Here is a 25,592-nt window from a genome sequence, read left to right on the forward strand (position 1 = left end):
TTTCTCCAGGGTATCTTCCCTACTTCGGGATTAAGCCCACATCTCTTACATCTCCTGCACTGGCAGGAGAGTTTTTACCATTAGTGCTGGTGCCACCATATCCTGGGCACTGTGCAAATTCCTTTATGCTTAGAATCTCATCTACTCATCCCTGTGATAATCTCACGCAGTCCTATGAGATAGGTATTATTATCTCTGTTCCACAGAAGAATAAACTGAAGTTCAACAAAACTAAGCAACTTGCCCTAATCACACAGCTAGTAGGTGGCAGAATCAAGATATGAGCTGAGATCTTCCTGACTGAAAAGTGCCGCCCCCCCCCGCTCCTGCAACTAATCATCATAATTCCAACAATGGCTTCTTTAAAAACAGACAAACAAGCTACAGGAAGATTTTACATTTCACCCACTGATTTTAAAAATAAAAAGCCACAACACTGCTTTTTTTTAAACCACAAGGCATGGCTGTTTTTGTAAAGGCATTTGATGTAATCTTGTATTTGCCACTTTCTATTATATCTGAATAAATTAAAGAGGTATATGGAAGGCAGAAACACTGGAGATTATGTGAAGCAAGTGTTAGAAAAGAACAAATATATATTACATATAAGGACATTTGTAAAAAAAAATGTGTAAGAATCAATCAAACCCTTTGTAAAAATATCTAATAAAAGCATTCATGTTACAGAACAAAATCAGATGGCTTATGCACCAGTTTTCTTTTAAGGCATGGAACTGAAGTGCTTTATTAGTAGACAAGCATTTCAAAGTAGCAGGATGGTTTCTCATTACAAAATAGAGAACCACTTATCCTTTGATTTCTAGCACTCTGATCACAAACGAAAAATCTGAGACTACAAAGGTCAGAGTGGAAAGATACTACAGCCAGTCCTTCTGCATTCCAAGTAGAGATTTGATTCTGATGTTAGAAAAATCTTTTTATACCTAAACTGTATCAGTAAAACCAGAAAAGTAAAAATATATAATGAAGATGGCAATTTCATTAGAATCAGGTTTTAAAAATCCTACTTAGACATAGATTAACAAAAGATAAATACTAGGACTTAGAAATAAACAATAGTAATAACAGATAATAATTACATGATCATTACTTTAGGGCAGGCATTACTCCACAGTGCTTTTAAAATATTTTACATATATTATGCATATATAAATAAAATATATGTTATATAATAGCCAAATTATATTTTCTAACATGGATAAATTGGAAGAATATTTGGCAATCTCATTTAAATCTTAGAGATGTATGTATGACTATGTATAAACCTTGTGGTATTTCACTGGATTTGTTAATATCACATAGAGATAGAAATCTTACCCTCTTTTGAACAGATTCTTGTATTTTGGATAAAAATGTAATTTCAATTCAGCATCTGATTCCTGTAGGATTTATTGTTCAGGGGAAAAAAAATAACAATACAAAAGTAATTGCCTTTTCCACTCTCCCCCAACCCTCAAATACCCTATGCCTCTTAAGGAAAGCATTTTAAATAAATTTGTATAAAATCTGATATCAGTTCAGTTCAGTTCAGTCGCTCAGTCGTGTCCGACTCTTTGGACCCCATGAATCACAGCACGCCAGGCCTCCCTGTCCATCACCAATCTGATATAATAGAAAGTAAATACCTGTCAGATAGGATCAGAATGTGGGCACATTCAGAAACACTAAGTTCAATTCTTAGGGTAATGTCTCCATGTGACAAAACAAACAAACAAACAAGCTATATAAGCCCTTTAAGACAGACACTTGAGTAAAGCTGGAACACAGCTATTAGAAAATTTTCACCTTTGCTAAAATTAAAGTCACATATATCATTACCCTAATCATTACCCTCAATGAACATTTGCTGGGTCCTAAAGCTGTAAAATGGAGGGGTGGATGGTTCCCATTGATTATTACTGACACACTGGCATTTGAAAAGAGTCAATCTCTTAAAAAAGGAAACCCAATTTATCTTATGTAGCTATTTAGCCTCCCACTCTGTGCATTAGCCATGCAGAAGGAGAACTGGTAGTACTTCTGGCAAAATGGATACATGGTAATTAACTGTGCCTAGTTTAGTAACAGGCATTAATATGAGCAAGCAAGCAAGCTAAACTATTTCATAATTGAAGAGTATCTCTTAGAAAATGAAAATTTAATTTTCTTCTGCTGCCGCATTCAATTTCTCAGTGGACAGGACCTGGAGGCCACATTTTCTAGTGAATATGGTTGAATTACAATATATGATACTGATTAAGCATTCATTTAGAATTCTTTTAAAATACCAAATAACTTTGCATCCTCATAGAATTAAATATTTGAGGAAATGCTACAGTTAATTCATAGAATTTAGTAAAAGATGCATTAATTCTGTACCGAGTTTCTGATATCATCAAAAAGAATTCCTTATAAAATACAAGGGAAAATACAAAAGTAATGATAAAAGGTCAGTAGATAAGAGTTTAAATCAGATTTAGTTATTTAAAGATTAAAAGTAAATGGTTCCTTTAGAGTTAAGATACATTGTTCATATATTAAATTGTTGTTATTGTTCAGTTGTGTCCTATACTTTTGCAACCCCATGGACTATAGCCTGCCAAGTTCCTCTGTCTATGGGATTTCCCAGACAACAATTCTGGAGTGGGTTACCATTTCCTTCTCCAGGGGATCTTCGCAACCCAGTTAATGAACCCACGTCTTCTGCACTGTCAGGCAGATTATTTACCAATGAGCCATCAGGGAAGCACTCATGTACTAAATAATAGACGTAAATGATCATCTATTATAAAAACCCTTGGTTTTGTTTGTTAGATATTCATTGGCTATCTCTCCTTGAGAACAGAAATCTTTCTACATAAATGTATTATCATGGGAAGTTATACAAGTACCTTAGCCAGAAAGAAAAAAAAATTGGGGTTATGATTACCTTAACTTTCATATGTAGACTAAGAAATATATGGCTATATATTATGAATATACAACTTTAAAATAAAGTACATATATAGTTCTAGCTAAAAATGTATATAGTTTCAAACAGTCTTTCATTAACAGAAACAAACATCAGCTAAAGTTTTGGAAAAATAAGTATTTATATAAAATGTAACTTTCAAATGAAAATTCCTAATGTTATTAAAGGAATAAATATGAATTAGTTAATGAGTTTTAGTATTCTTGCCAGAATAATCCCATAGACAGAGGAATCTGATGGGGTCAGGGGCGTTGCAAAGCGTTGGACATGACTGAAGCTACTTAGCATGCATGCGTGCACAATGAACTTAAGTAATTCAATTTTAATGCTAATATCTTATTTATCATCCTTCAGTATTCATATTAATCATGTTTTTAAAATTTTCTTAATATGGAATGAATATTGGAACTGTACTCCACATACACACATGTGCATACTTATTGGCTGTTTATCTATGTCTTGTTTTCTAGCCTAGAATTTACACATTATGTTTATAAATTTGTTGTTTGTATTTACTGGTCTAGCTCTCCTATTAGGTTTTAAGGTATTCAGGGCAGAATAATATCTTCAGTTGGATTTGATTTTTGCAAACACTTATTGTGTTTCTAGGATGGGAGAGAGAACTGACTTTAAGAGAATTTACAGAAAAAAAAAGCAAGACCTACAAAAAATTTAATTCTGCTATGGGATGGTAATTTGAGACTTCCCAGGTGGCACTAGTGGTAAAGAACCCACCTGCCAATGCAAGAGACAGTAAGAGATGTGGGCTCAATCCTTGGGTCAGGAAGACCCCCTGGAGGAGGGCATGGCAACCCACTCCAGTATTCTGCTTGGACAATCCTATGGACAGAGGAGCCTGCTGTCCTACAGTCCATAGGGTCACAGAGAGTTGGACATGACTGAAGTGACTTAGCAAACATGCACAGTAACATAAATGCATTGTCATAACAGGGAGGTGAATACATGAGGCAAAGTGAGGGTCATCTGCTCCATCACCTGGTTCTAGAAGAACTGGTGCCAGAGTTGTAACCTGAAGGCCAAGTAAACAATACCTGGCAAAGACTCCAAGAGGGCATTTTAGGTTAATGCAAAAATGTACATAGAGACCTAGAGGCATAAAAGGGCAGGTGACTGTGGAATAAGTACAAGCACACAGACAGTACCTACTACAAAGGATTTGACATGGTGAGTGGTCAGAGAAAGGGTTGAGAAAGTGGATGGTGGTCTGCATAGCTTTTATTCTTTCAGTCACAGGGAAAATTTTAAGCTTCTTCCTGCTCATTTATGATTGCATCTTAACACCTAAAACATGACTTGTTTGCACTTCCAACAAAGTAGTTATTTTCCCCAGGCTACTATCAACTTCAAATACTAATGAACTACCAGAGACTGTCAATGAAATGATATTCAGAGATAATCTCTTGAAAAATCTTCTAAAATTAAGCTAAGGATATTGACTCATATCTGAAACTTGGTCTTCATAAGTAGTACTGAATGAATCAATGAGTCAGCCTGTGTCTCTGGGCAGAACTGAATGAGTGTGAAAGAATACTTAAAAAAGATGAAGAAGGAGGAGAAGGAAAAGGAGGAAGAGAAGAGCAACACAAGACAAAATTCAAAAGCAGTGACAAGAGTTCCTCTGAGTCAGAACCCTCATTGATACCCTCTGCCCATGTTATCAGAGGGAGTTACACAGGATTCTCTCACCTGGGCAGGTACACTTCCACCTTTTGCTTCTTCACAGAGTTTGCCCACTCTTCAATCAGCTGTGCTTTAACCAATGGCTCCAGTGTGGCCAGTGGAACTTCCTGTCTGGACAATACCAGCATCATACTTATCACATCTCCCTCGTATGGTATTTCCAGGACTTGGTAGATGCCACCAGCTTCATTGGAGCCGTCACTAAATTCCCCTAAAAAGGACAGAAAGAAGATAAAAGGCCCCCATCAAGGCTTGAATAAAATATTTAAATTTGTTATAACTTTCTTCCAAAATAATGTATAGAATATAAAAAATTCAGGCATCTGAGAAGAAGACAATTTATTTTAAAGCAGGCCCTAAAATTGTGATTCCTCAGCCCTACCAAATTAATTTTAGGGTTTCCAGAATTGTTTCACGTGTGTCATAGCATGTTCTCTAGACTTAACATTTTATTTTTAAGTGAGATACCTCAAGTGAATATATTTTAAGGGTATCATTAAAAAAATGAAAAGTCATGATTAGAAAAATAAAGCTCTGGATCCAAGTTGGATGTAAATCATATTTACCAATATCTACCTAATTTCTAAGAAGGAAAAAAACTGACCATGTAATACCTGGTACTCTCGATCAGTCATGTCCAACTCTTTCTGACCCCATAGATCCTAGCCCTCCAGGCTCCTCTGTCCATAAAATTCTCCAGGGAAGAAAACTGGAGTGGGTTGCCATTCACTTCTCCAGAGGATCTTCTCAACCCAGGGATCATCCACCAAGGAAGCCTACTCTATTATAATTACCATAGCTAAAAGTTTTGAGGTCAAGGTAGCACAGCCATCATGAAACCTAGAGCATTTATGGTGATTAAAATCTCCAAATTAGATAATTAGGTAATTGGCTTAGTGTTCTATGAATTAGCTAAATTGACCAGGCTTTTATTAATAATAATAATAAAGTCTTTAAAATAAATAACCCTGCAACTAGTTTAAATAACAAATGTAATGTTTTTTGTTCTGAATATTTTCATTTAACTGATATCCTCTAGATATCACATTAAATATTTTGGTTCTCAAATAAATGGATATTTTCCTTTTGTATTTTGACTGTTAATTTAATTAACTGTGATTATAATCTGTTACTTTTATAATGTACCTTTGCATAGAATAAAATATTTGTTCTAACATATATTTAGCTTACTTACATTTCTGCTTAAGACAATAAATTATCACAGTTCAGCATGGTATGTAGAGAGGATTAGCACCCTAAACTTCTGAAAAGTTCAACAAAATATCCTTGAGAATAATGCCAAAGATGCTGACTTGTATCACAAATTATAGACTCTCAGTAAGTGAAACTGTGAGTAATTATGCCTGACCATGCATATTTACGGGCTTCCCAAGCGGCACACTGGTAAAGAATCTGCCCGCCAGTGCAGCAGATGCAAGAGACATGGGTTCAATCCCTGGATCAGGAAGATCCCCTGGAGTGGAGATGGCAACCCACTTTAGTATTCTGGCATGGGAAATCCTGTGAACAGAGGAGCCTGGTGGGCTAGAGTTCATGGGGTCTCAGAGTCAGACATGAGAGACTAAGCGTGCAAGCCCGCGCGCGGGCGCGCGCACACACACACACACATACATACACAAGTCTGAAAGCAACATTTTAAAAGAATGCTTATATTTCAAAAAGTGATGGGTGTACAAATCAAGACCTGGGTAGAAGGTATGGTTCACTGAAAACTACCCCAAAGTGAATGGCTTTCTGGAGGAACTCAGAACATTCTTATACAAGGTCAGATATTTTCACATGAATAAAGCCACTCTGTATGTGTAATCAACTTTATAAACTAAACATATTGGAAAACTGTCACAACATATAATATTCACTCAGGATCTAATCAAAAGTCTTTGAAAATGGGGCCAAGAAAATTGAATTGTAGCCCAAATCAGATTGATAAGAAATCTGAATAATGAATATTTCATGTTTTTTCTTAGAAATTTGTTGATATACTGTAAGAAGAGAGAAAAAAAGCCAAAATGTCTTACCATAATAAAATTCTCCTTGTTGGTACATCATTGGAATTTGGACTTCACTTTCATCATCTTTAGTGAAGGAAAAAGTTCTGGTATTTTCAGGTCTGAATTGTGACTTCCAGCTCCCCTTGAAATAGACAGCATTGATGAGAGCCAGATGAGTGACAGCGTCAAAATCCCTTGGGGATACCAAATCTTTCAACAGACCTATTCAGGAAAAGACAAACGGATGAAAATTCATATTAAATCAAAAGATGAAAGAATATCAAAAGATGGTCAAACTATCATCTGACAGAGTGATTAAGAACTTTATACCATTGGAATATTTACAATAAAAATTAAAAGTACCCTAACTTTCAAAGGAAAAAATGTTATACCCACACACACACACACACACACTTACAGACTAAGGAAATCTAAAACACCCACATCACCTAAAATAACACTAGGAGTATTCTGACATTTGCACAAACTACTGAACCACATACAACAGAATCTCCGGCTTCACTACTTCCTAGTTGCAATGATAAATGTAAACCTCAACACAGATTGTGCATGCGCTCAGCAGCTCAGTCGTGTCTGACTCTGTGACCCTGTGGACTACAGCCTGCCATGCTCCTCTGTCCATAGAATTTTTCAGACAAAAATACTGGAGTGGGTTGCCATTCCCTTTTCTGGGGGATCTTCCCAACCCACGGATAGAACCCAGTCTCCTGCATTGGCAGGCAGATTCTTTACCACTGAGCTACCTGGAAAGCCCCCCAACACAGAGTAAGCATTCAACAAACATTTCTAAGTTTACTCTTGTACAATGTATATAATTTAAATGTCATCCAATTCAAATGGTTTCCCCATGTACATCGGATATCTTTTTACCAAATGTAACAACTGCTTCTGAGTAAGTGAAAACAGATGTGTAAAAGCCAGTTTAACTCATGATGTCTTATTTCTTATCATTTAAATGTTCCTATCTAAATCTGTTGTGAAAGACTTTGGGACTTTGGTGATGGCTGAAATTGTTTAAGGGGAGTTTGGAATTAACAGCTTTCAATAATTCAGTCTGATGCAGGTGAATTATTATTCTTAACTTACTCTTTGAATGTTAAAATACAATTGTATTTCTTTTATGTTACATTTTAATCTCATAGTTAGAAACCATAGAACCAATATTCGCTTGGTACTCTCTCATTTTATTAGTTAGCACTTCTTTTTTTTTTTTAAGTCAGCATTTAGTGGACTATGGGACAAAGAGTATGTGATCAGGGTCTTTTGTTGTTGCTGTTCCAGCATTAAATGTATTAAGACTAATATTATTCTTGGAGTCTTGACAACATGAGTTAATTAATTTAATGAACAGCCAAAGTAATCTACTTTCAGTTTGGTCTTATTTTTTTTTTATTCCAATTTCAATTATTTTGTTGGTAAAATTGGAAAATAGAATGGTAACATATAAAACATTTGGAGAGTTTGAATACATTTGGATAATAAGATTTAGAAATAAAAATTAAAACAAATGCATCTTTTTCTAATCCCTTTCCATTTATTTGACTTAAAATGGGCTTCTCTTTTTAAAAGGAATCCTGTATAATTTTTTGATTACCAATTAAGTTCTGTGGTTTAAAAGCCAACAAATATCTTTAAACTCTCTTATTCTATTTTAATCACACTGTTAAGAGAGTCACCAACTGTCATTCTAAATAGTATCTAACTTACGAAATAGTCAGCTCTAGTAAAATTCCATACACTAATAAGATTACTGTTCAGATGAAACTCACCACTGGAGATACACATTTCATATTAATTTATCAGTGCCAATATTCTATATATGTCAAAAGATTTAACATGTTTCTCCAATGTTTATTCATGAACAAGGTTTCTAAAATCAGTTGTAATCTATATAAAACAATTAGTAGACATTCAACTAAATGCAATCTAACATTCAAAATGTAAAAGGAACAAAGGGACAAATAATGTCAGAAGTAAAAGAAACTAAGCTATTAGAGAAAGAAAGGAGCCAAATGACTTACTGTTTGTGTTATTCTCTACCCACTTATTGATATAGTTGGCCACAGCTACATTTTGACTGAAGTCCACGTGATTGATTTCTGCATTAAAATACTTTTTTATCAGTTGCAAAAACTCTTCACTGATATGAAATCCATTTTGCACAAAGAGGGAATTGGCAATTTTCATCACATACTGGCTGTCTTCAGCAGTTACCATGTGAGAAAGATCCTTCAAGAAGGAAAATTCTTCACCTGCAAAATGACAAAGGATAAGTTCATTAGTGGAACAAACACAGTGAAAGATCCTGGAGAGTGGAAGAGCATGAAAATACAGCAAGGAGGATTAAGAGAACAGGCCCATAGAAAAAGCACTGGCTTCTTCCCCACACTGACATGGTAAGGAAGTTGCAAGATTTGTGCAGTTTCTAGATGTTCAAATTAACTTTTGCAGTTTTATTACTGATATTATTTTTATTTTTTATTGATTATTTATCTATAAAGTAGAGATATTTGTTTTCTTTTAAAGTACTTAGTTTACTTTAAATTAGTCATAATTATCAGAAATATGAATTAATTTTTATTATCTAGTTTAAAAATCAAAATATTCCTTTAAATTTTACTTTTAGTAAACTTTTTAACTTTATAAATAGAAAATCCAGTCAAAATTGTATTAACTCTCAAGTTTTTAATGCATTAATTCATACATATATTAGAAATGTTAAATAGAAACTGTACATCATAGCAAAGTGATTACAATATACATTTTAGCTAGAAATTTTCTCCAATACAAAAGATTGTCATGATAGTATTATACAACATTCCAAAAAAATTCATGGTTGCTAGTTGAACAATGAAGATACAGTTGATTTTGAGTAAAAATTTCTGATATTTAGAGAATTTTTTCTGTAAAGCACTCCTAACAGTTGTAATTTCTCATTTATTTATGTGATAATTGATTAATTTATGCCTCTCTCTCTAAATTGGAAATGCCATCAGAGCAAGAACCATGTTTGCTTTTGTTAATCACAGTGAAGTTTATTTAAATAACAACAATGATAATAATAATAAAGATATCCTTTTCTTAGATTAACTCAGCCAGGGATGCAGCTAAGAAAAAGAACTTTCTTGGGTTTCGTAATGCTTGTCTTACTCATACCATCTTAGTGAGACCACTTTCTTACCCGGTGTAAATACTGCTGCCTCAGATAGAGACAACACAATTGAGCTGAAAGCTAAAGTCAAACTATTTTGAGAAATCAAACCTAAGCACACTTACCATTTCTCAGGCTGTCATATCCCATTGAGTGACGGATTTCTTTCAGGGTAGACCCTTGGGCTCCAAGTTCCAACATTCCCATTGCAAGGGTGACACTCAATGGAGAGAAGAGAATATTTTCATCCTCCCCAGTGGCTCGAAGATGGTTATACATATTCACTGACAACTCAGCAATGGTTTCATCAGTGAAAGTGGTCCCTAAGGCCAAACTTTGCAGAACCAGCAAAGAGAAGAGTCCAAGAAAAGCCATGCCAGAATAATCTCAAGCCTGGAGAACAATAATTTATATATCAATTATTACCTCAGAGAAATGGAACCATAAAATAATAATAAAAATAATTTCTTGGAAAAGCTGTAAAGCAAACCAAAAGTTTAATAACACATGCAGTGTTATTGTGTCTATAACAAAAGCTCATTAAGGGATTTGTTGGAAGATCCTATTAATCAATTAATAGTCAAATGAGCAAGTAATGCTGCTGAGTTCTGAGGATACTCCCAGGAACAAGATAGCCCTGGTCCCATCTTCATGAGGTTAAGTAGATATAGATACATATTTAACAATGTGTGGTGCAGCTAATTTATCAGTTTTCACAGCCTCATCATATATGAGGCTTCTTTGGTTGCTCGGATGGTAAAGAATCTGCCTGCAATGCAAGAGACCCAGATTTGATCTCAGGGTTGGGAAGACCCCCTGGAGAAGGAAATGGCAACCCACTCCAGTATTGCTGCCTGGAGAATTCCATGGACAGAGGAGCCTGGCTGGCTACAATCCATGGGGTCGCAAAGTCAGACATGACTGAGCGACTACCACTTTCATCATATATATTTTGGTCATGACTTTGAAACAGTTTATTCTAGCTAACACTAAACTATATAGGCCCAGGACAACCCAAGTGAAAATCAAAAAATATTTATAGGGTTTAAGATCAGTTACTGAAGCTAGGCATTTTCAAATGCCCCTTTACCCATTTACTACAGTTTGATGGCACAGACAGTAAACAAAATCTGCCTGCAATGCAGCAGACCTGGGTTCAGTCCCTGGGTTGGGAAGATCCCCTGGAGAAGGGAACGGCTTCCCACTCCAGTATTCTTGCCTGGAGAATCCCCATGGACAGAGAACCCTGGTGGGCTACTGGTGATACTACTCCCCCTGGCAGTCCAAGGGGTCACAAAGAATCAGACACAACTGAGCAGCTCACATTTTCATATGAAATTAATGCACTAACTCTAGTTGGGTTACCAACTAGAGGAGAGATATCAGACACACACCTGCCAGGAGCCCCAGTTTACTCAGCCCAAGCTGCTGAACCCATAGGAAGTGGTAACCCTGAGGAAAAGCAGATTTGGCAGGTCCTGTGTGGTTTTCCTTAGACATCAGTTCCTAGGAGGCTGCTGTCCTAGGTGCCTGTCTCTGTGCAGGGAGGAGCCTTGCTCCAGCAATACCATCCTTTCATACTCAGGCTTATAGGACTATTTCAGCTTATACCAGTCAACTAGTGATTCTATTTAAATAACTATTCAAAACATCAAGCTTATCTGGCCCTTGAACCATTTTCTCTTGGGAAGAGAAAGCAGCGTCAGCACCCAGATATCTTAGAAAGATATTCCTGCCTCTTGGCAACTAGTGTTCCACATGCCCTGTCTCCCCACAAAGAGCCTGACTGGCACACACTGGAAACAGGATCCCCTCTCTCCCCGTACTCTGACACTTTGTCACTCTAGGCATCTGGAAGCTAAACTACCTATTCAAACAATTAAGTAGCTTCCTTGTTCTTGATATTTTTTAAAAAGCAAATTATCTCTAAAACAACCAGTAAAGTGGTAGTGAGCAAACACATTTGGAAAATTGTATTTAAATTAGTATGACACAAAACAGTCCTCATTACTCAGTTAACAGAGTGAATACACATTTAGTCTAAGAGCAGCATGCTTCCTACAGGTTTTTGAGTCAGAATGCCTTAACCAGTCCTGTAATATTTCTGATCAATTTCAGAGAAATTTACCTAGTCATTCTGCAAATCCTTCATATTTTAGGGTTAAGTTTTAGGTATCAGTTTTTTGTCTGAGAAGTTTCAAATTCCCCCACCCCGCACCCATCCCCCCCCACACTTTGTGTGTGTGTGTGTGTGTGTGTGTGTGTGTGTGTGTGTGTGTGTGCACGCGCTTAGTCGTGTCTGATTCTTTGCAACCCCAAGGACTGTACCCTGCCAGGCTCCTCTGTCCATGGAATTCTCCAGGCAAGGATATTGGAGTGGGTTGCCATGCCCTCCTCCAGGGGATCTTCCCAACCCAGGGATCAGAACCCGAGTATCCCACATTGCAGGTGGATCCTTTACTGTCTGAGCCACCAGGGAACCTCAGAAACACTGGAGTGGGTAGCCTATCCCTTCTCCAGAGGATCTTCCCAACTCAGGAACTAAACCAGAGTCTTCTGCATTGCAGACAGATTCTTTCCCAGCTGAGCTACTGGGGAAGCCCACACATTTTGGAGTAAGGTTTGAGTAATTTTTGCTTGTTTAGGAAGATAACGTTTAGCCTGTATGTAAATATGAACTCTCACAACCATGCAGTGAGGAGGCTAAGGATGGCTACTGGTGGGAGATGAAGCGCATGGTTGCAGAACTGAGTCTGCCGTGAAAACAGCATCCAGACAGAAGCCAGATGCCAGGGCACAGCTGCCCTGCTGGTCCACAGACTTCAGCCACCATAGAGACTGATGTGGCATTCTCTTTTCCTCTGTCCCCTCCAGGGAAAATCAAAGTAGAAGATATGAGTTTTCTCTCTAGTTTCAGATGGAACAAATTTAGCACGTACTCTCTTAAGCTGGAAGAGAATTTAAAACGTACCTAGTACTTAATACTGAAGATGTAATGGTATTTAGGGAAAGTCTGAAATCCAAATGGGGTTCAAAAGCCCATGCTCTACATCATGACACCATACTACTATCTGATGTGCCATCTTCACTCTACCCAGCATAGACATGTTGTTTTCATTTAATGTTATCTAGTACAAGACCAAGAAATTAAAGTCACTATATGACAGTAGTATCTGTCATTCAATAACTCAACTATTGGGATATGACTGCATTTAACAGGGAAAAGAAATGCAAAAAAGCAAAATGGCTGTCTGGGGAGGCCTTACAAATAGCTGTGAAAAGAAGAGAAGCAAAAAGCAAAGGAGAAAAGGAAAGATATAAGCATCTGAATGCAGAGTTCCAAAGAATAGCAAGGAGAGATAAGAAAGCCTTCCTCAGCGATCAATGCAAAGAAATAGAGGAAAACAACAGAATGGGAAAGACTAGAGATCTCTTCAAGAAAATTAGAGATACCAAGGGAACATTTCATGCAAAGATGGGCTCGATAAAGGACAGAAATGGTATGGACCTAACAGAAGCAGAAGATGTTAAGAAGAAATGGCAAGAATACACAGAAGAACTGTACAAAAAAAAATCTTCACAACCCAGAATATCACGATGGTGTGATCAGTCACCTAGAGCCAGACATCCTGGAATGTGAAGTCAAGTGGGCCTTAGAAAGCATCACTATGAACAAAGCTAGTGGCAGTGATGGAATTCCAGTGGAGCTGTTTCAAATCCTGAAAGATGATGCTGTGAAAGTGCTGCATTCAATATGCCAGCAAATGTGGACAACTCAGCAGTGGCCACAGGACTGGAAAAGGTCAGTTTTCATTCCAATCCCAAAGAAAGGCAATGCTAAAGAATGCTCAAACTACTGCACAATTGCATTCATCTCACATGCTAGTAAAGTAATGCTCAAAATTCTCCAAGTCAGACTTCAGCAATACGTGAACCGTGAACTCCCTGATGTTCAAGCTGGTTTTAGAAAAGGCAGAGGAAACAGAGATCAAATTGCCAACATCCTCTGGATCATCGAAAAAGCAAGAGAGTTCCAGAAAAACATCTATTCCTGCCTTATTGACTATGCCAAGGCCTTTGATAGTGTGGATCCCGATAAACTGTGGAAAATTCTGAAAGGGATGGGAATACCAGACCACCTGACCTGCCTCTTGAGAAACCTGTAGGCAGGTCAGGAAGCAACAGTTAGAACTGGACATGGAACAACAGACTGGTTCCAAATAGGAAAAGGAGTACGTCCAGGCTGTATATTGTCACCCTGCTTATTTAACTTCTATGCAGAGTACATCATGAGAAACGCTGGGCTGGAAGAAGCACAAGCTGGAATCAAGATTGCCGGGAGAAACATCAATAACCTCAGATATGCAGATGACACTACCCTTATGGCAGAAAGTGAAGAGGAACTAAAAAGCCTCTTGATGAAAGTGAAAGAGGAGAGTGAAAAAGTTGGCTTAAAGCTCAACATCCAGAAAACGAAGATCATGGCATCTGGTCCCATCACTTCATGGGAAACAGATGGGGAAAAAGTGGAAACAGTGTCAGACTTTATTTTGGGGGCTCCAAAATCACTGCAGATGGTAACTGCAGCCATGAAATTAAAAGACGCTTACTCCTTGGAAGGAAAGTTATGACCAACTTAGATAGCATATTCAAAAGCAGAGACATTACTTTGCCAACAAAGTTCTGTCTAGTCAAGGCTATGGTTTTTCCTGTGGTCATGTACGGATGTGAGAGTTGGACTGTGAAGAAAGCTGAGCACCAAAGAATTGATGCTTTTGAACTGTGGTGTGGCAGAAGACTCTTGAGAGTCCCTTGGACTGCAAGGAGATCCAACCAGTCCATTCTAAAGTAGATCAGTCCTGGGTATTCTTTGAAAGGAATGATGCTAAAGCTGAAACTCCAGTACTCTGGCCACTTCATGTGAAGAGTTGACTCACTGGAAAAGACCTTGATGCTGGGAGGGATTGAGGGCAGGAGGAGAAGGGGACGACAGAGGATGAGATGGTTGTATGGCATCACCGACTCAATGGACGTGAGTTTGCGTGAACTTCGGGAGTTGGTGATGTACAGGGAGGCCTGGCGTGCTGAAATTCATGGGATTGCAAAGAGTCGGACACAACTGAGCGACTGAACTGAATTGAACTAAACATGACTGTTACATTTTAAGCTAATAAAAAGCCTACATTCATATAAAAGCAAAACCTATTGCCAACCAATAAATATTTCAGGAAGTATGGCCAACACTATTACATTTGTAGACATTTTTGTTTACTAATGTGTGTGTGTGTGTGTGTGTGTGTGTGTGTGTGTGTGTGTGTGTGTGTGTGTATTGGTTGCTCAGTCATGTCCCAGTTCTTTGTTACCCCACAGACTGTAGCCAACCAGGCTCCTCTGTCTGTGGAATTCTCCAGGCAAGAATACTGGAGTGGATAGAAATTCCCTTCTCCACGACTAATGTATGTACCATGAGATAATAATAATAGCTGACATATGACATATGGCTTATGACAAGTCACATGCATTCTGTGTCTTGGCTTCCTCATTCATTACATGAAGATATCAATCCCTACTCTGCACACTTATTAAAAAAAGGAGACAGTGTGTATGTTTGAAGCACTCATTTTATCCTAAAAGTTATACTAGTAAAGGACACAAGAAAATTATTAGAAAATATGTTTCCTAGGCTTATATAATTGCTAAGTCAAGCAAGAGATTGTAGAGACAAAATGAGCATTTTATCATTAGTGCTGGCCCACTGAATGCAGCACCATTACCGAGTCATTCAGCCAAGACTGATAGAGGTATCAGGAAGATACCAAAATTTATAAGGACTGGCTCTTGTCTTCAAGAAACTCACATCATTGTGCAACACTTTATGATCTATTACAGTGCTTCTCATCTTTTTAAGAAAAGAGGTACTTTTAAGAATCAGGTGAAGGGAAAATCATCTCCTCAACAAATGCACTCAAGGGGAACAGAACATTATATTCATTGGCCAGGGTTTTTGCTGGCCTCGCATTAGGAATCCCTGATCTTCAGCAGATGGTCCATTGCAGAAAGAAGTGTTCGATGGACCCACAGCTCTGCAACATTGCCTTACTGGAGGAAAGAAATGTCCAAACCTATCATGCCCCTTCAAGCTTCTAGAGGATTCCTGGAAAGACCAGCCATATGTTTGTGAGACAGGGCTCTTCCCAGGGGAGTGAGCAGCAGGATACTGATTTACATGTTCTGCTAGAGAATTAGAAATTCTAATAAATTAGAAACTCTCTAGCAGAAGCAAGTGATATGAGGAAACTCCTTAATAAAGATTTAACGAACACTCCTCTGGAAACAGACATCTGATCTATAGTTAAGTGATTTTTCCTTCTTTTGAAGGCAAAATCATGTGCAAGCAAAATGAACTCTGCTAGCCTGATCCAGCTATTCTGATCCCACCTACTCTACCCTTGGTCCCTGGCCCCCTTCACCTCTGCTGCTTCTGACTCCTCCTGAGTGTTTTTGTTTTTTGTTTTTCCCAGAGGAGAGGGGAATATTTCCTTTCCCCTTCTATCAAGTAGGTATACTCTCTGGATCTGTTCCTGACCTTCTCCCATGTCATGCTATTCTTGTTCCTGCTGGTGAATGTCTCAAAACAAAAAAGTACTTTAACTATTGTTTCTATTCATATTATTCCCAAATAAGTAAAATTCTAACTCTGGCTTTATTCTTATCTTCATTTCCAATGTGCATTGCAAATCATTCTTGGGATATTCAGTCTTTGACTCTTGCCAGCATTTCAAATTCAAGGTGGCTCAAATAGGAATCTTTGTCTTATCAGTCAAATCCACCCTTTTTTATTTCCTTAAAATGTCAATGTCAAAGTCTTTGACGCTTCCCCATCTCTTTTCCCCTAATGTTCAAGGAATGGTCAACACTTACTCCATACTGCATCCCTGACAGTTCTCCTAGCCATCATCCCATGATCATTCCCCTGACCATGGTGGCAGTTCTTCCTTTTAATGCATTCCTAAGGACTCCACCAAGAACCCTCGGCCATTCTCTGAATTCCAGGCTACAGTCCTCATTCCAACAAGTGCATATCCTCCCGATGACTGTCTTGATGTGCTGTTACAAACAGGTATTCCTATATTTATAAAACCTGAGATCACCCTTATGCCCGGAGACTAAACCCCCAAATCTTTAGTCTTGACTATAACTCACTGTTGTGCTATGCCAGCATTTCCTTCTATCCATTACTCTCCTTCCTGGATCCTGCATTTCTAGTGAGAATCCCTTTTGCAATACATATCCCAGAATTTCCCTCTCCTGTTTCTGGCTTGTGTAGTTTTCTTTCTGGAACAACTTCAACCTGGTTCCATTTGTTCAAATCCTAACCACTTATCAGGGTTCCTAACCACTTCCTTTTCTTTTATGAATACCCTCCTAGTTCTTCAGTTAAAACATCTATTTCCCCTTTCTCTGAAATCTTGGCACATTTTATCTCTACCTCTCCAACAGCATGTACTACTGCTTCCCTCTATTACAGCCAATTCTGTACATGTGTTCTCTCTTCTCCGAGGCTTTTTGAAGGCACAATAGAAGTACTTTCATCTTTTATGTCTTAAGATAATCAGAATAAGCACCTAATGCCTCCCACATATTAGGTGCCCAATAAATATCTGTGAATGAATACAGCATGAGATCTAAAGGCCCACACAGCTGCATTAGAAGGAACAGCAAGAGTAGCTGCTGCTTCTACATTCTTGTGGCTAATTTGAGCCCACAGTTAGTAGCTCATTTCCATTTTTTACTCCCTTTGATAAAGTGTTTCCTTATTGAGTCTGAGGCTGTCTTTCCAGCCTGACAGAGTGGCACTATAACCAATGCTGGCGTAATGCGATGGCTGGACACGGGGTGCATTAACAAATGCATATACCACCTTGAAAAATCGCAAAAGGTGATACCCAAATGTTACTGTATTAACATTTGTCTACAAAATGCCAGGGTCCCATCATTAATCATAATAATCCATGCATTCTAAAATGTATTACTCTCACATGGAACATCACTTTGTAGATCATTTTCAAGCTACTGAATAAAAATACTTTCTTCGTAAAAACAAGGGGCTACAGTACCAGACTAATAGTGGACTGTGTTGTGGTGCTAGGAAAGGCAAAGGCAGCTGAGCTGTGGATAGACTATGTTAATTCTTGCATTTCTCCTCCTGTTGCTATTGGTCGGGTAGGTTGTGGACACATGTATGAGCATCTTGCTTCAGAAAACACTTCACTGAAACAGGTTAGAGAACTACATAATTTTATAATTGAGGTATGAGGAATCACAGAACCCAAAGCTAGAACAATTAAAAAAAAAGATAGCAGTCTTATTTCTAGAGAGGTTGATTATTCATATATGTAACATTTCTTTTTTGGTAATCCAATTATTTGAAATTTTTAAAAAGTGGTTTCATATTTTGAGTTGAGAAAGCAAGGGAGGTGTTCTTTAGAAGGTGAGATAAACAGCTGAAGAAGGTCCTTTCTCCAGAAAGAAACAGCCATGGGACTTAACTAGGGAGAATTGTCTACTGCAAAAAATACCTGAAATTATCACAATACGTTTTTGTTAATCAGCTATATTCTAGCACAAAATAAAAAGTTTTTTTTTTTTTAAAAAGAACACTGTTTTGAAGCCCTCTGGCCTATTAATTCTCAGATTTTTGCATGTATTTTTTTTAATTGAGGGAACTAAATTTAGGTTTGCTAAATTTTTACTTTACAAAGTACATAAATTGGGATGGGGGCAAAAAAATTCACAATAATGCCTCTTACAATTACATAAAAGAGCAAACATTTCCAAATGAAAATAAGACAGTCACTTATAGTATATATACTTAAATTCATGAAGGTTTTTTTTTCTCCCATGAGAAGGTATTGAGTGGTTGGAAACCACTACTCTAATTTTGGTTAGTTCTAGCTCACTTGATGAAATTTGGAACAAGAAAGTTGATGTTTCTAGATCTGTGTTTCCTGATTAAGAGACAGGTTTAACCTAGATCTGCAGAAATGAAACTGGGAAATTTTTCAAAGAATTTGTCACATTAAAAAGAAAAAGAGTCATTACTTGTGAAACAATATATATTTAAGCAACCCATAATTTAGCAAGCTTCATCAACTGTAACATGCACGGTGTTCCTTCTTATCCCCAATTTTAACTTTTCTGAAATTGGAATGATTCTTTTAAACAATGTTCAATGAAACCAGCTGGTCCTCAGACAGAGAGGCAAGTTGCCATTACCTGTATATGCATCATAGCCTGGAAAATGTGAACTTTAGGCTATTTGTTTACCCTTGCTCTCTAAGCTGACTTATTTCGACTGATGTTGGCTCCCATAATTAAATTCTTGCTTCAAGCTGGATCTAGAATTGCCCTCAAAAAGACTATAGTATGATGGCAGTACTAGAAAGAAAGAGGACCACATATACTGAAGAGAATAAAATTGAGAATGTAAACTACTGTAAGTGATGCAAGCATTCATTACTGGAGAAATGAACTAACCCATTTTCTTGTAAAACAACAACCAAGTTTATTGTTTTTTTTTTTTTACAGAGCACCCAACAATAGAAGACACATACAAAGAGTTAATTTGTGCTAGTAGATGAATCTTTTATCCCTGGGATATTTACAAGGAACTGTCTGTTGGATGTCAAGCAGTACAATTAAAGGCAGAAGAATTTACCAAATCTCTCAGGATAAATCAGTGATTTCAAAGCAACAAGGATGAATTACTTATGCATGCTTTGTGAAGGACTAGGACTGCTGGAGTGAAGTCGCTCAGTCATGTTCGACTCTTTGCAATCCTATGAACTGTACTCTGCCAGGCTCCTCTGTTCATGGGATTTTCCAGGCAAGAGACTGGAGTGGGTTGCCATTTCCTTCTCCAGGGGACCTTTCTGACCCAGGGATAGTACCTGGGTCTCCCGCACTACAGGAAGACTCTTTACATTCTGAGCCATCAGAGAAAGCCTAAGGACTACTGCTCAGGTGCTAAGCTGTCAAAATCATCCTGATAACTTTCAAAAATAGCTATATATTTATGTGGAGTATAGGGTTATGGTGACGGACTAATCAAATCATCAAACGGAAATGTAGAGAACACATCACTATTCTTTGAAATGTCTTAAGATTACATTTCAATCACAAAAGCACTAACAGTTTTAAATCAGAAAATGCATTATGTAAAGTATCACATCATATACATGATAATTAATGGCTCAGTGTTAATTCAGAAGGATGACAAGAAGCCTTAGATTTATTTTTATTATTTTTTTTTCAGCTCAAAGAAAAAGCAGGGTGTTTTTATTTTTTATTTTTTAGCCATTAAAATATTTTCAATGGTTTTGGTTGCATTTTGCACCCATGAGAGATCATGCCACTGCAACTGGGTAGATGACATTCTCAGTTGACACCACAGTTCAAAAGCATCAATTCTTCGGCGCTCAGCTTTCTTCACAGTCCAACTCTCACATCCATACATGACCACAGGAAAAAACACAGCCTTGATTAGACGGACATTTGTTGGCAAAGTAATGTCTCTGCTTTTGAATATGCTATCTAGGTTGGTCATAACTTTTCTTCCAAGGAGTAAGCGTCTTTTAATTTCATGGCTGCAGTCACCATCTGCAGTGATTTTGGAGCCCAAAATATAAAGTCAGACACTGTTTCCACTGTTTCCCCATCTATTTCCCATGAAGTGATGGGACTAGATGCCATGATCTTTGTTTTCTGAATGTTGAGCTTTAAGCCAACCTTTTCACTCTCCCGTTTCACTTCATCAAAAGGTTTTTTAGTTCCTCTTCACTTTCTGCCATAAGGGTGGTGTTATCTGCCTATCTGAGGTTATTGATGTTTCTCCCGGCAATCTTGATTCCAGCTTGTGCTTCTTCCAGCCCAGCGTTTCTCATGATGTACTCTGCATAGAAGTTAAATAAGCAGGGTGACAATATACAGCCTGGACGTACTCCTTTTCCTATTTGGAACCAGTCTGTTGTTCCATGTCCAGTTCTAACTGTTGCTTCCTGACCTGCCTACAGGTTTCTCAAGAGGCAGGTCAGGTGGTCTGGTATTCCCATCTCTTTCAGAATTTTCCACGGTTTATTGTGATCCACAGTCAAAGGCTTTGGCATAGTTAATAAGGCAGAAATAGATGTTTTTCTGGAACTCTCTTGCTTTTTCCATGATCCAGTGTATGTTGGCAATTTGATCTCTGGTTCCTCTGCCTTTTCTAAAACCAGTTTGAACATCTGGAAGTTCACGGTTCACATATTGCTGAAGTCTGGCTTGGAGAATTTTGAGCATTACTTTACTAGCATGTGAGATGAGTGCAATTGTGAGGTAGTTTGAGCATTCTTTGGCTTTGCCTTTCTTTGGGATTGGAATGAAAACTGACCTTTTCCAGTCCTGTGGCCACTGTTGAGTTGTCCACATTTGCTGGCATACTGAGTGCAGCACTTTCACAGCATCATCTTTCAGGATTTGAAATAGCTCCACTGGAATTCCATCCCCTCCACTAGCTTTGTAGTGATGCTTTCTAAGGCCCACTTGACTTCACATTCCAGGATGTCTGGCTCTAGGTGAGTGATCACACCATCATGATTATCTGGGTCGTGAAGATCTTTTTTGTATCATTCTTCTGTGTATTCTTGCCACCTCTTCTTAATATCTTCTGCTTCTGTTAGGTTCCTACCATTTCTGCCCTTTATCGAGCCCATCTTTGCATGAAATGTTCCCTTGCTATCTCTAATTTTCTTGAAGAGATCTCTGCTACTGCTAAGTTGCTTCAGTTGTGTCCGACTCTGTGCAACCCCATGGATGGCAACCCTCCAGGCTCCCCCGTCCCTGGGATTCTCCAGGCAAGAACACTGGAGTGGGTTGCCATTTCCTTCTCCAACGCATGAAAGTGAAAAGGGAAAGTGAAGTCGCTCAGTCGTGTCCGACTCTTCGCAACTCCATGGACTGCAGCCTACCAGGCTCCTCCGTCCATGGGATTTTCCAGGCAAGAGTACTGGAGTGGGGTGCCATCGCCTTCTCCAGAAGAGAGAGATCTCTACTCTTTCCCATTTTGTTTAGGCCCTAGGAAATTTCTTTTTTTTTTTTTTAATTTTAAAATCTTTAATTCTTACTTGCGTTCCCAAACATGAACCCCCCTCCCACCTCCCTCCCCATAACATCTCTCTGGGTCATCCCCATGCACCAGCCCCAAGCATGCTGTATCCTGCGTCAGACATAGACTGGCGATTCGATTCTTACATGATAGCATACATGTTAGAATGCCATTCTCCCAAATCATCCCACCCTTTCCCTCTCCCTCTGAGTCCAGAAGTCCGTTATACACATCTGTGTCTTTTTTGCTGTCTTGCATACAAGGTCGTCACTGCCATCTTTCTAAATTCCATATATATGTGTTAGTATACTGTATTGGTGGTTTTCTTTCTGGCTTACTTCACTCTGTATAATCGGCTCCAGTTTCATCCATCTCATCAGAACTGATTCAAATGAATTCTTTTTAATGGCTGAGTAATACTCCATTGTGTATATGTACCACTGCTTTCTTATCCATTCATCTGCTGATGGACATCTAGGTTGTTTCCATGTCCTGGCTATTATAAACAGTGCTGCGATGAACATTGGGGTACATGTGTCTCTTTCAATTCTGGTTTCCTCGGTGTGTATGCCCAGCAGTGGGATTGCTAGGTCATAAGGTAGTTCTATTCGCAATTTTTTAAGGAATCTCCACACTGTTCTCCATAGTGGCTGTACTAGTTTGCATTCCCACCAACAGTGTAGGAGGGTTCCCTTTTCTCCACACCCTCTCCAGCATTTATTGCTTGCAGATTTTTGGATCGCAGCCATTCTGACTGGTGTGAAGTGGTACCTCATTGTGGTTTTGATTTGCATTTCTCTAATAATGAGTGATGTTGAGCATCTTTTCATGTGTTTGTTAGCCATCCGTATGTCTTCTTTGGAGAAATGTCTATTTAGTTCTTTGGCCCATTTTTTGATTGGGTCATTTATTTTTCTGGAATTGAGCTGCAGAAGTTGCTTGTATATTTTTGAGATTAGTTGTTTGTCAGTTGCTTCATTTGCTATTATTTTCTCCCATTCAGAAGGCTGTCTTTTCACCTTGCTTATATTTTCCTTTGTTGTGCAGAAGCTTTTAATTTTAATTAGATCCCATTTGTTTATTTTTGCTTTTATTTCCAGAATTCTGGGAGGTGGATCATAGAGGATCCTGCTGTGATTTATGTCTGAGAGTGTTTTGCCTATGTTCTCCTCTAGGAGTTTTATAGTTTCTGGTCTTACATTTAGATCTTTAATCCATTTTGAGTTTATTTTTGTGTGCGGTGTTAGAAAGTGATCTAGTTTCATTCTTTTACAAGTGGTTAACCAGTTTTCCCAGCACCACTTGTTAAAGAGATTGTCTTTACTTCATTGAATATTCTTGCCTCCTTTGTCAAAGATAAGGTGTCCATATGTGTGTGGATTTAACTCTGTATCCTTCAAAAAGTTAGGAAAATGTGGTCCAAAAGAACTCTTGGCAATGATAAAAATATTACCTATGTTTCCTTGTCCAACAAGATAGCCATTTGACACTTGTAATTACTGAGTTCTTGTAATGTGGTTACTGCAACTGAAGAATAAGAATTTTAATTTTATTTTAATTGATTTAAATAGTTTCATGTAGCTAGTAGTTCCTGAAGGACAGGGAAGCCTGGCGTGCTGCATTCATGGTGGTGTAAAAAGACAGACACATATCTGAGCAACTGAACAACAACAAGTGGTTACCATATTTGAAAGTGTAGAGCTAGAAGCAGGCGAAACACGTTTACTCTTCACAACCGACCATGATACAAGTGCTTGAAACAAAAACAGGAAAATCAGCACGGACCTCACAAAACATGTGTCTTTAAAAATATGCTCCCTTTCTTCAGATCTTAACTCATAAGGAGGCTCCGTTTGGAATTTAAAAACGTTTGGTTAATGCTGGTGATTACTGAGGAAAACAAAGTCAATTACAGCAAAAACTGGTGAGTTGGCAGGTGCTTAGTCCTCCTAGAAATATGATTTGGGCTTTCCATAAAATGGTAATGAATAATCCTGTTTGGCACAATTGGGAGAGACTTTGTGCTTGCCAACAAACAACTTCCTCTGGAATACTGTCAGGAAAGCTAAACAAGTGACATGCAAGCCCCACAGCAAAATTCAGTGAATTGTTTCAGAGAGATAGGTTAAAAAGTCACCATCAATCATGGTCACGCGTGGCCCAAGGCCATTTTGGAACTAAGCCAGACATTAATGGTCTTAGCTTACCCATTAATGTTTTAAGAAATCCTGTGCTCGCTCTCACTCTCTTCCCTAGCCTGAAGGTTTAGCTGTTTACAAGACTGTAGAACATTTCTGTCAGAAACACTTTGCCCAGACACTCATGTTAGAGATGAGGAAACAAAGTCATTTGTACTGAACATCTTGTACACAAACAATATTTAATGAGCTACTATAGACACTTAAAGAAAAAGCCAAAACTTCCAGTGTGAATAATGAATTTCATTCACTCATTCAATAAATACCTGTCCTTGACAGATACATGTCACACCCTACACTAGTTACTAGGGATGTAGATGAGAACAGAGACACAAGAGAGGCCTTTGTGGTTATTTTCCTCCTTGTGTTAGTTCTACATTGTTTAAAGAGATATTCAGTTTTTTTCAGATTTCAGTTTTTTTTCCTATTTTCAATGAAAATATTAGATTTTCTATTTTTTTCAATATTAAAATATTGCTTGCATAATAAAGCTTTTAAAAGTTGAATATGTCTCTAGAAATCTAAAGAATACCCAGGTGTAAGGTTGCTTCTCAATTATTTGCCAGTGGAAGGAGTAGAAGTAGCAGTAACCTCATCATGCGATCATTTACTAACACTTAAATACACCCTGAAAGGCTGAGAAATGAGGTAAAATACCCAGAGAAGTTTTATGGTGTGTCAACCTAAAAAAAAAATTATAGAAAGATTTTCAGAACATACAAATCCAGTTTTAAACTTGTCTTGATAATGTACAGTCAGAAGTGTAAATACAATTTTGTAAAGTGATGAAATAAGAAAAGGAGTATGTCAAGGCTGTATATTGTCACCCTGCTTATTTAACTTATATGCAGATTACATCCTGAGAAATGCTGGGCTGTAGGAAGCACAAGCTGGAATCAAGATTGCTGGGAGAAATATCAATAACCTCACATTTGCAGATGACACCACCATTATGGCAGAAAGTGAAGAGGAACTCAAAAGCCCTTTGATGAAAGTGAAAGGGGAGAGTGAAAAAGTTGGCTTAAAGCTCAACATTCAGAAAATGAAGATCATGGCATCTGGTCCCATCACTTCATGGCAAATAGATGGGGAAACAAGGGAAACAGTGACAGACTTTATTTTTCTGGGCTCTAAAATCACTGCAGATGGTGACTGCAGCCATGAAATGAAAAGATGCTTACTCCTTGGAAGGAAAGTTATGACCAACCTAACTAGACCGCACATTAAAAAGCAGAGACATTATTTTGCCAACAAAGGTCCATCTAGTCAAGGCTATGGTTTTTCCAGTGGTCATGTATGGATGTGAGAGTTGGACTCTAAAGAAAGCTGAACGCCGAAGAATTTATGCTTTTGAAGTGTGGTGTTGGAAAAGACTCTTAAGAGTCCCTTGGACTGC

The 25,592-nt window shown here is 38.0% G+C and overlaps 1 protein-coding gene across 2 annotated transcripts in view; it reads right to left on the bottom strand.

The window, feature by feature from the left end:
• Nucleotides 1-25,592, bottom strand: part of SERPINI1 (serpin family I member 1) — an 80,513-nt gene that overhangs the window by 19,934 nt on the left and 34,987 nt on the right. For both annotated transcript variants that reach the window (XM_013964784.2, XM_005675357.3), the window contains exons 2-5: nucleotides 9,982-10,249; nucleotides 8,727-8,957; nucleotides 6,712-6,906; nucleotides 4,679-4,883 (exon numbers count right to left, since the gene is read on the bottom strand). In XM_013964784.2, the coding sequence (XP_013820238.1) occupies nucleotides 4,679-4,883; nucleotides 6,712-6,906; nucleotides 8,727-8,957; nucleotides 9,982-10,231 (881 nt within the window). In that variant the 5' untranslated portion in view covers nucleotides 10,232-10,249. The remainder of the gene's footprint in view (nucleotides 1-4,678; nucleotides 4,884-6,711; nucleotides 6,907-8,726; nucleotides 8,958-9,981; nucleotides 10,250-25,592) is intronic.

This window comes from Capra hircus, chromosome 1, assembly GCF_001704415.2.
Source record: "Capra hircus breed San Clemente chromosome 1, ASM170441v1, whole genome shotgun sequence".
Lineage (NCBI taxonomy): Eukaryota > Metazoa > Chordata > Mammalia > Artiodactyla > Bovidae > Capra > Capra hircus.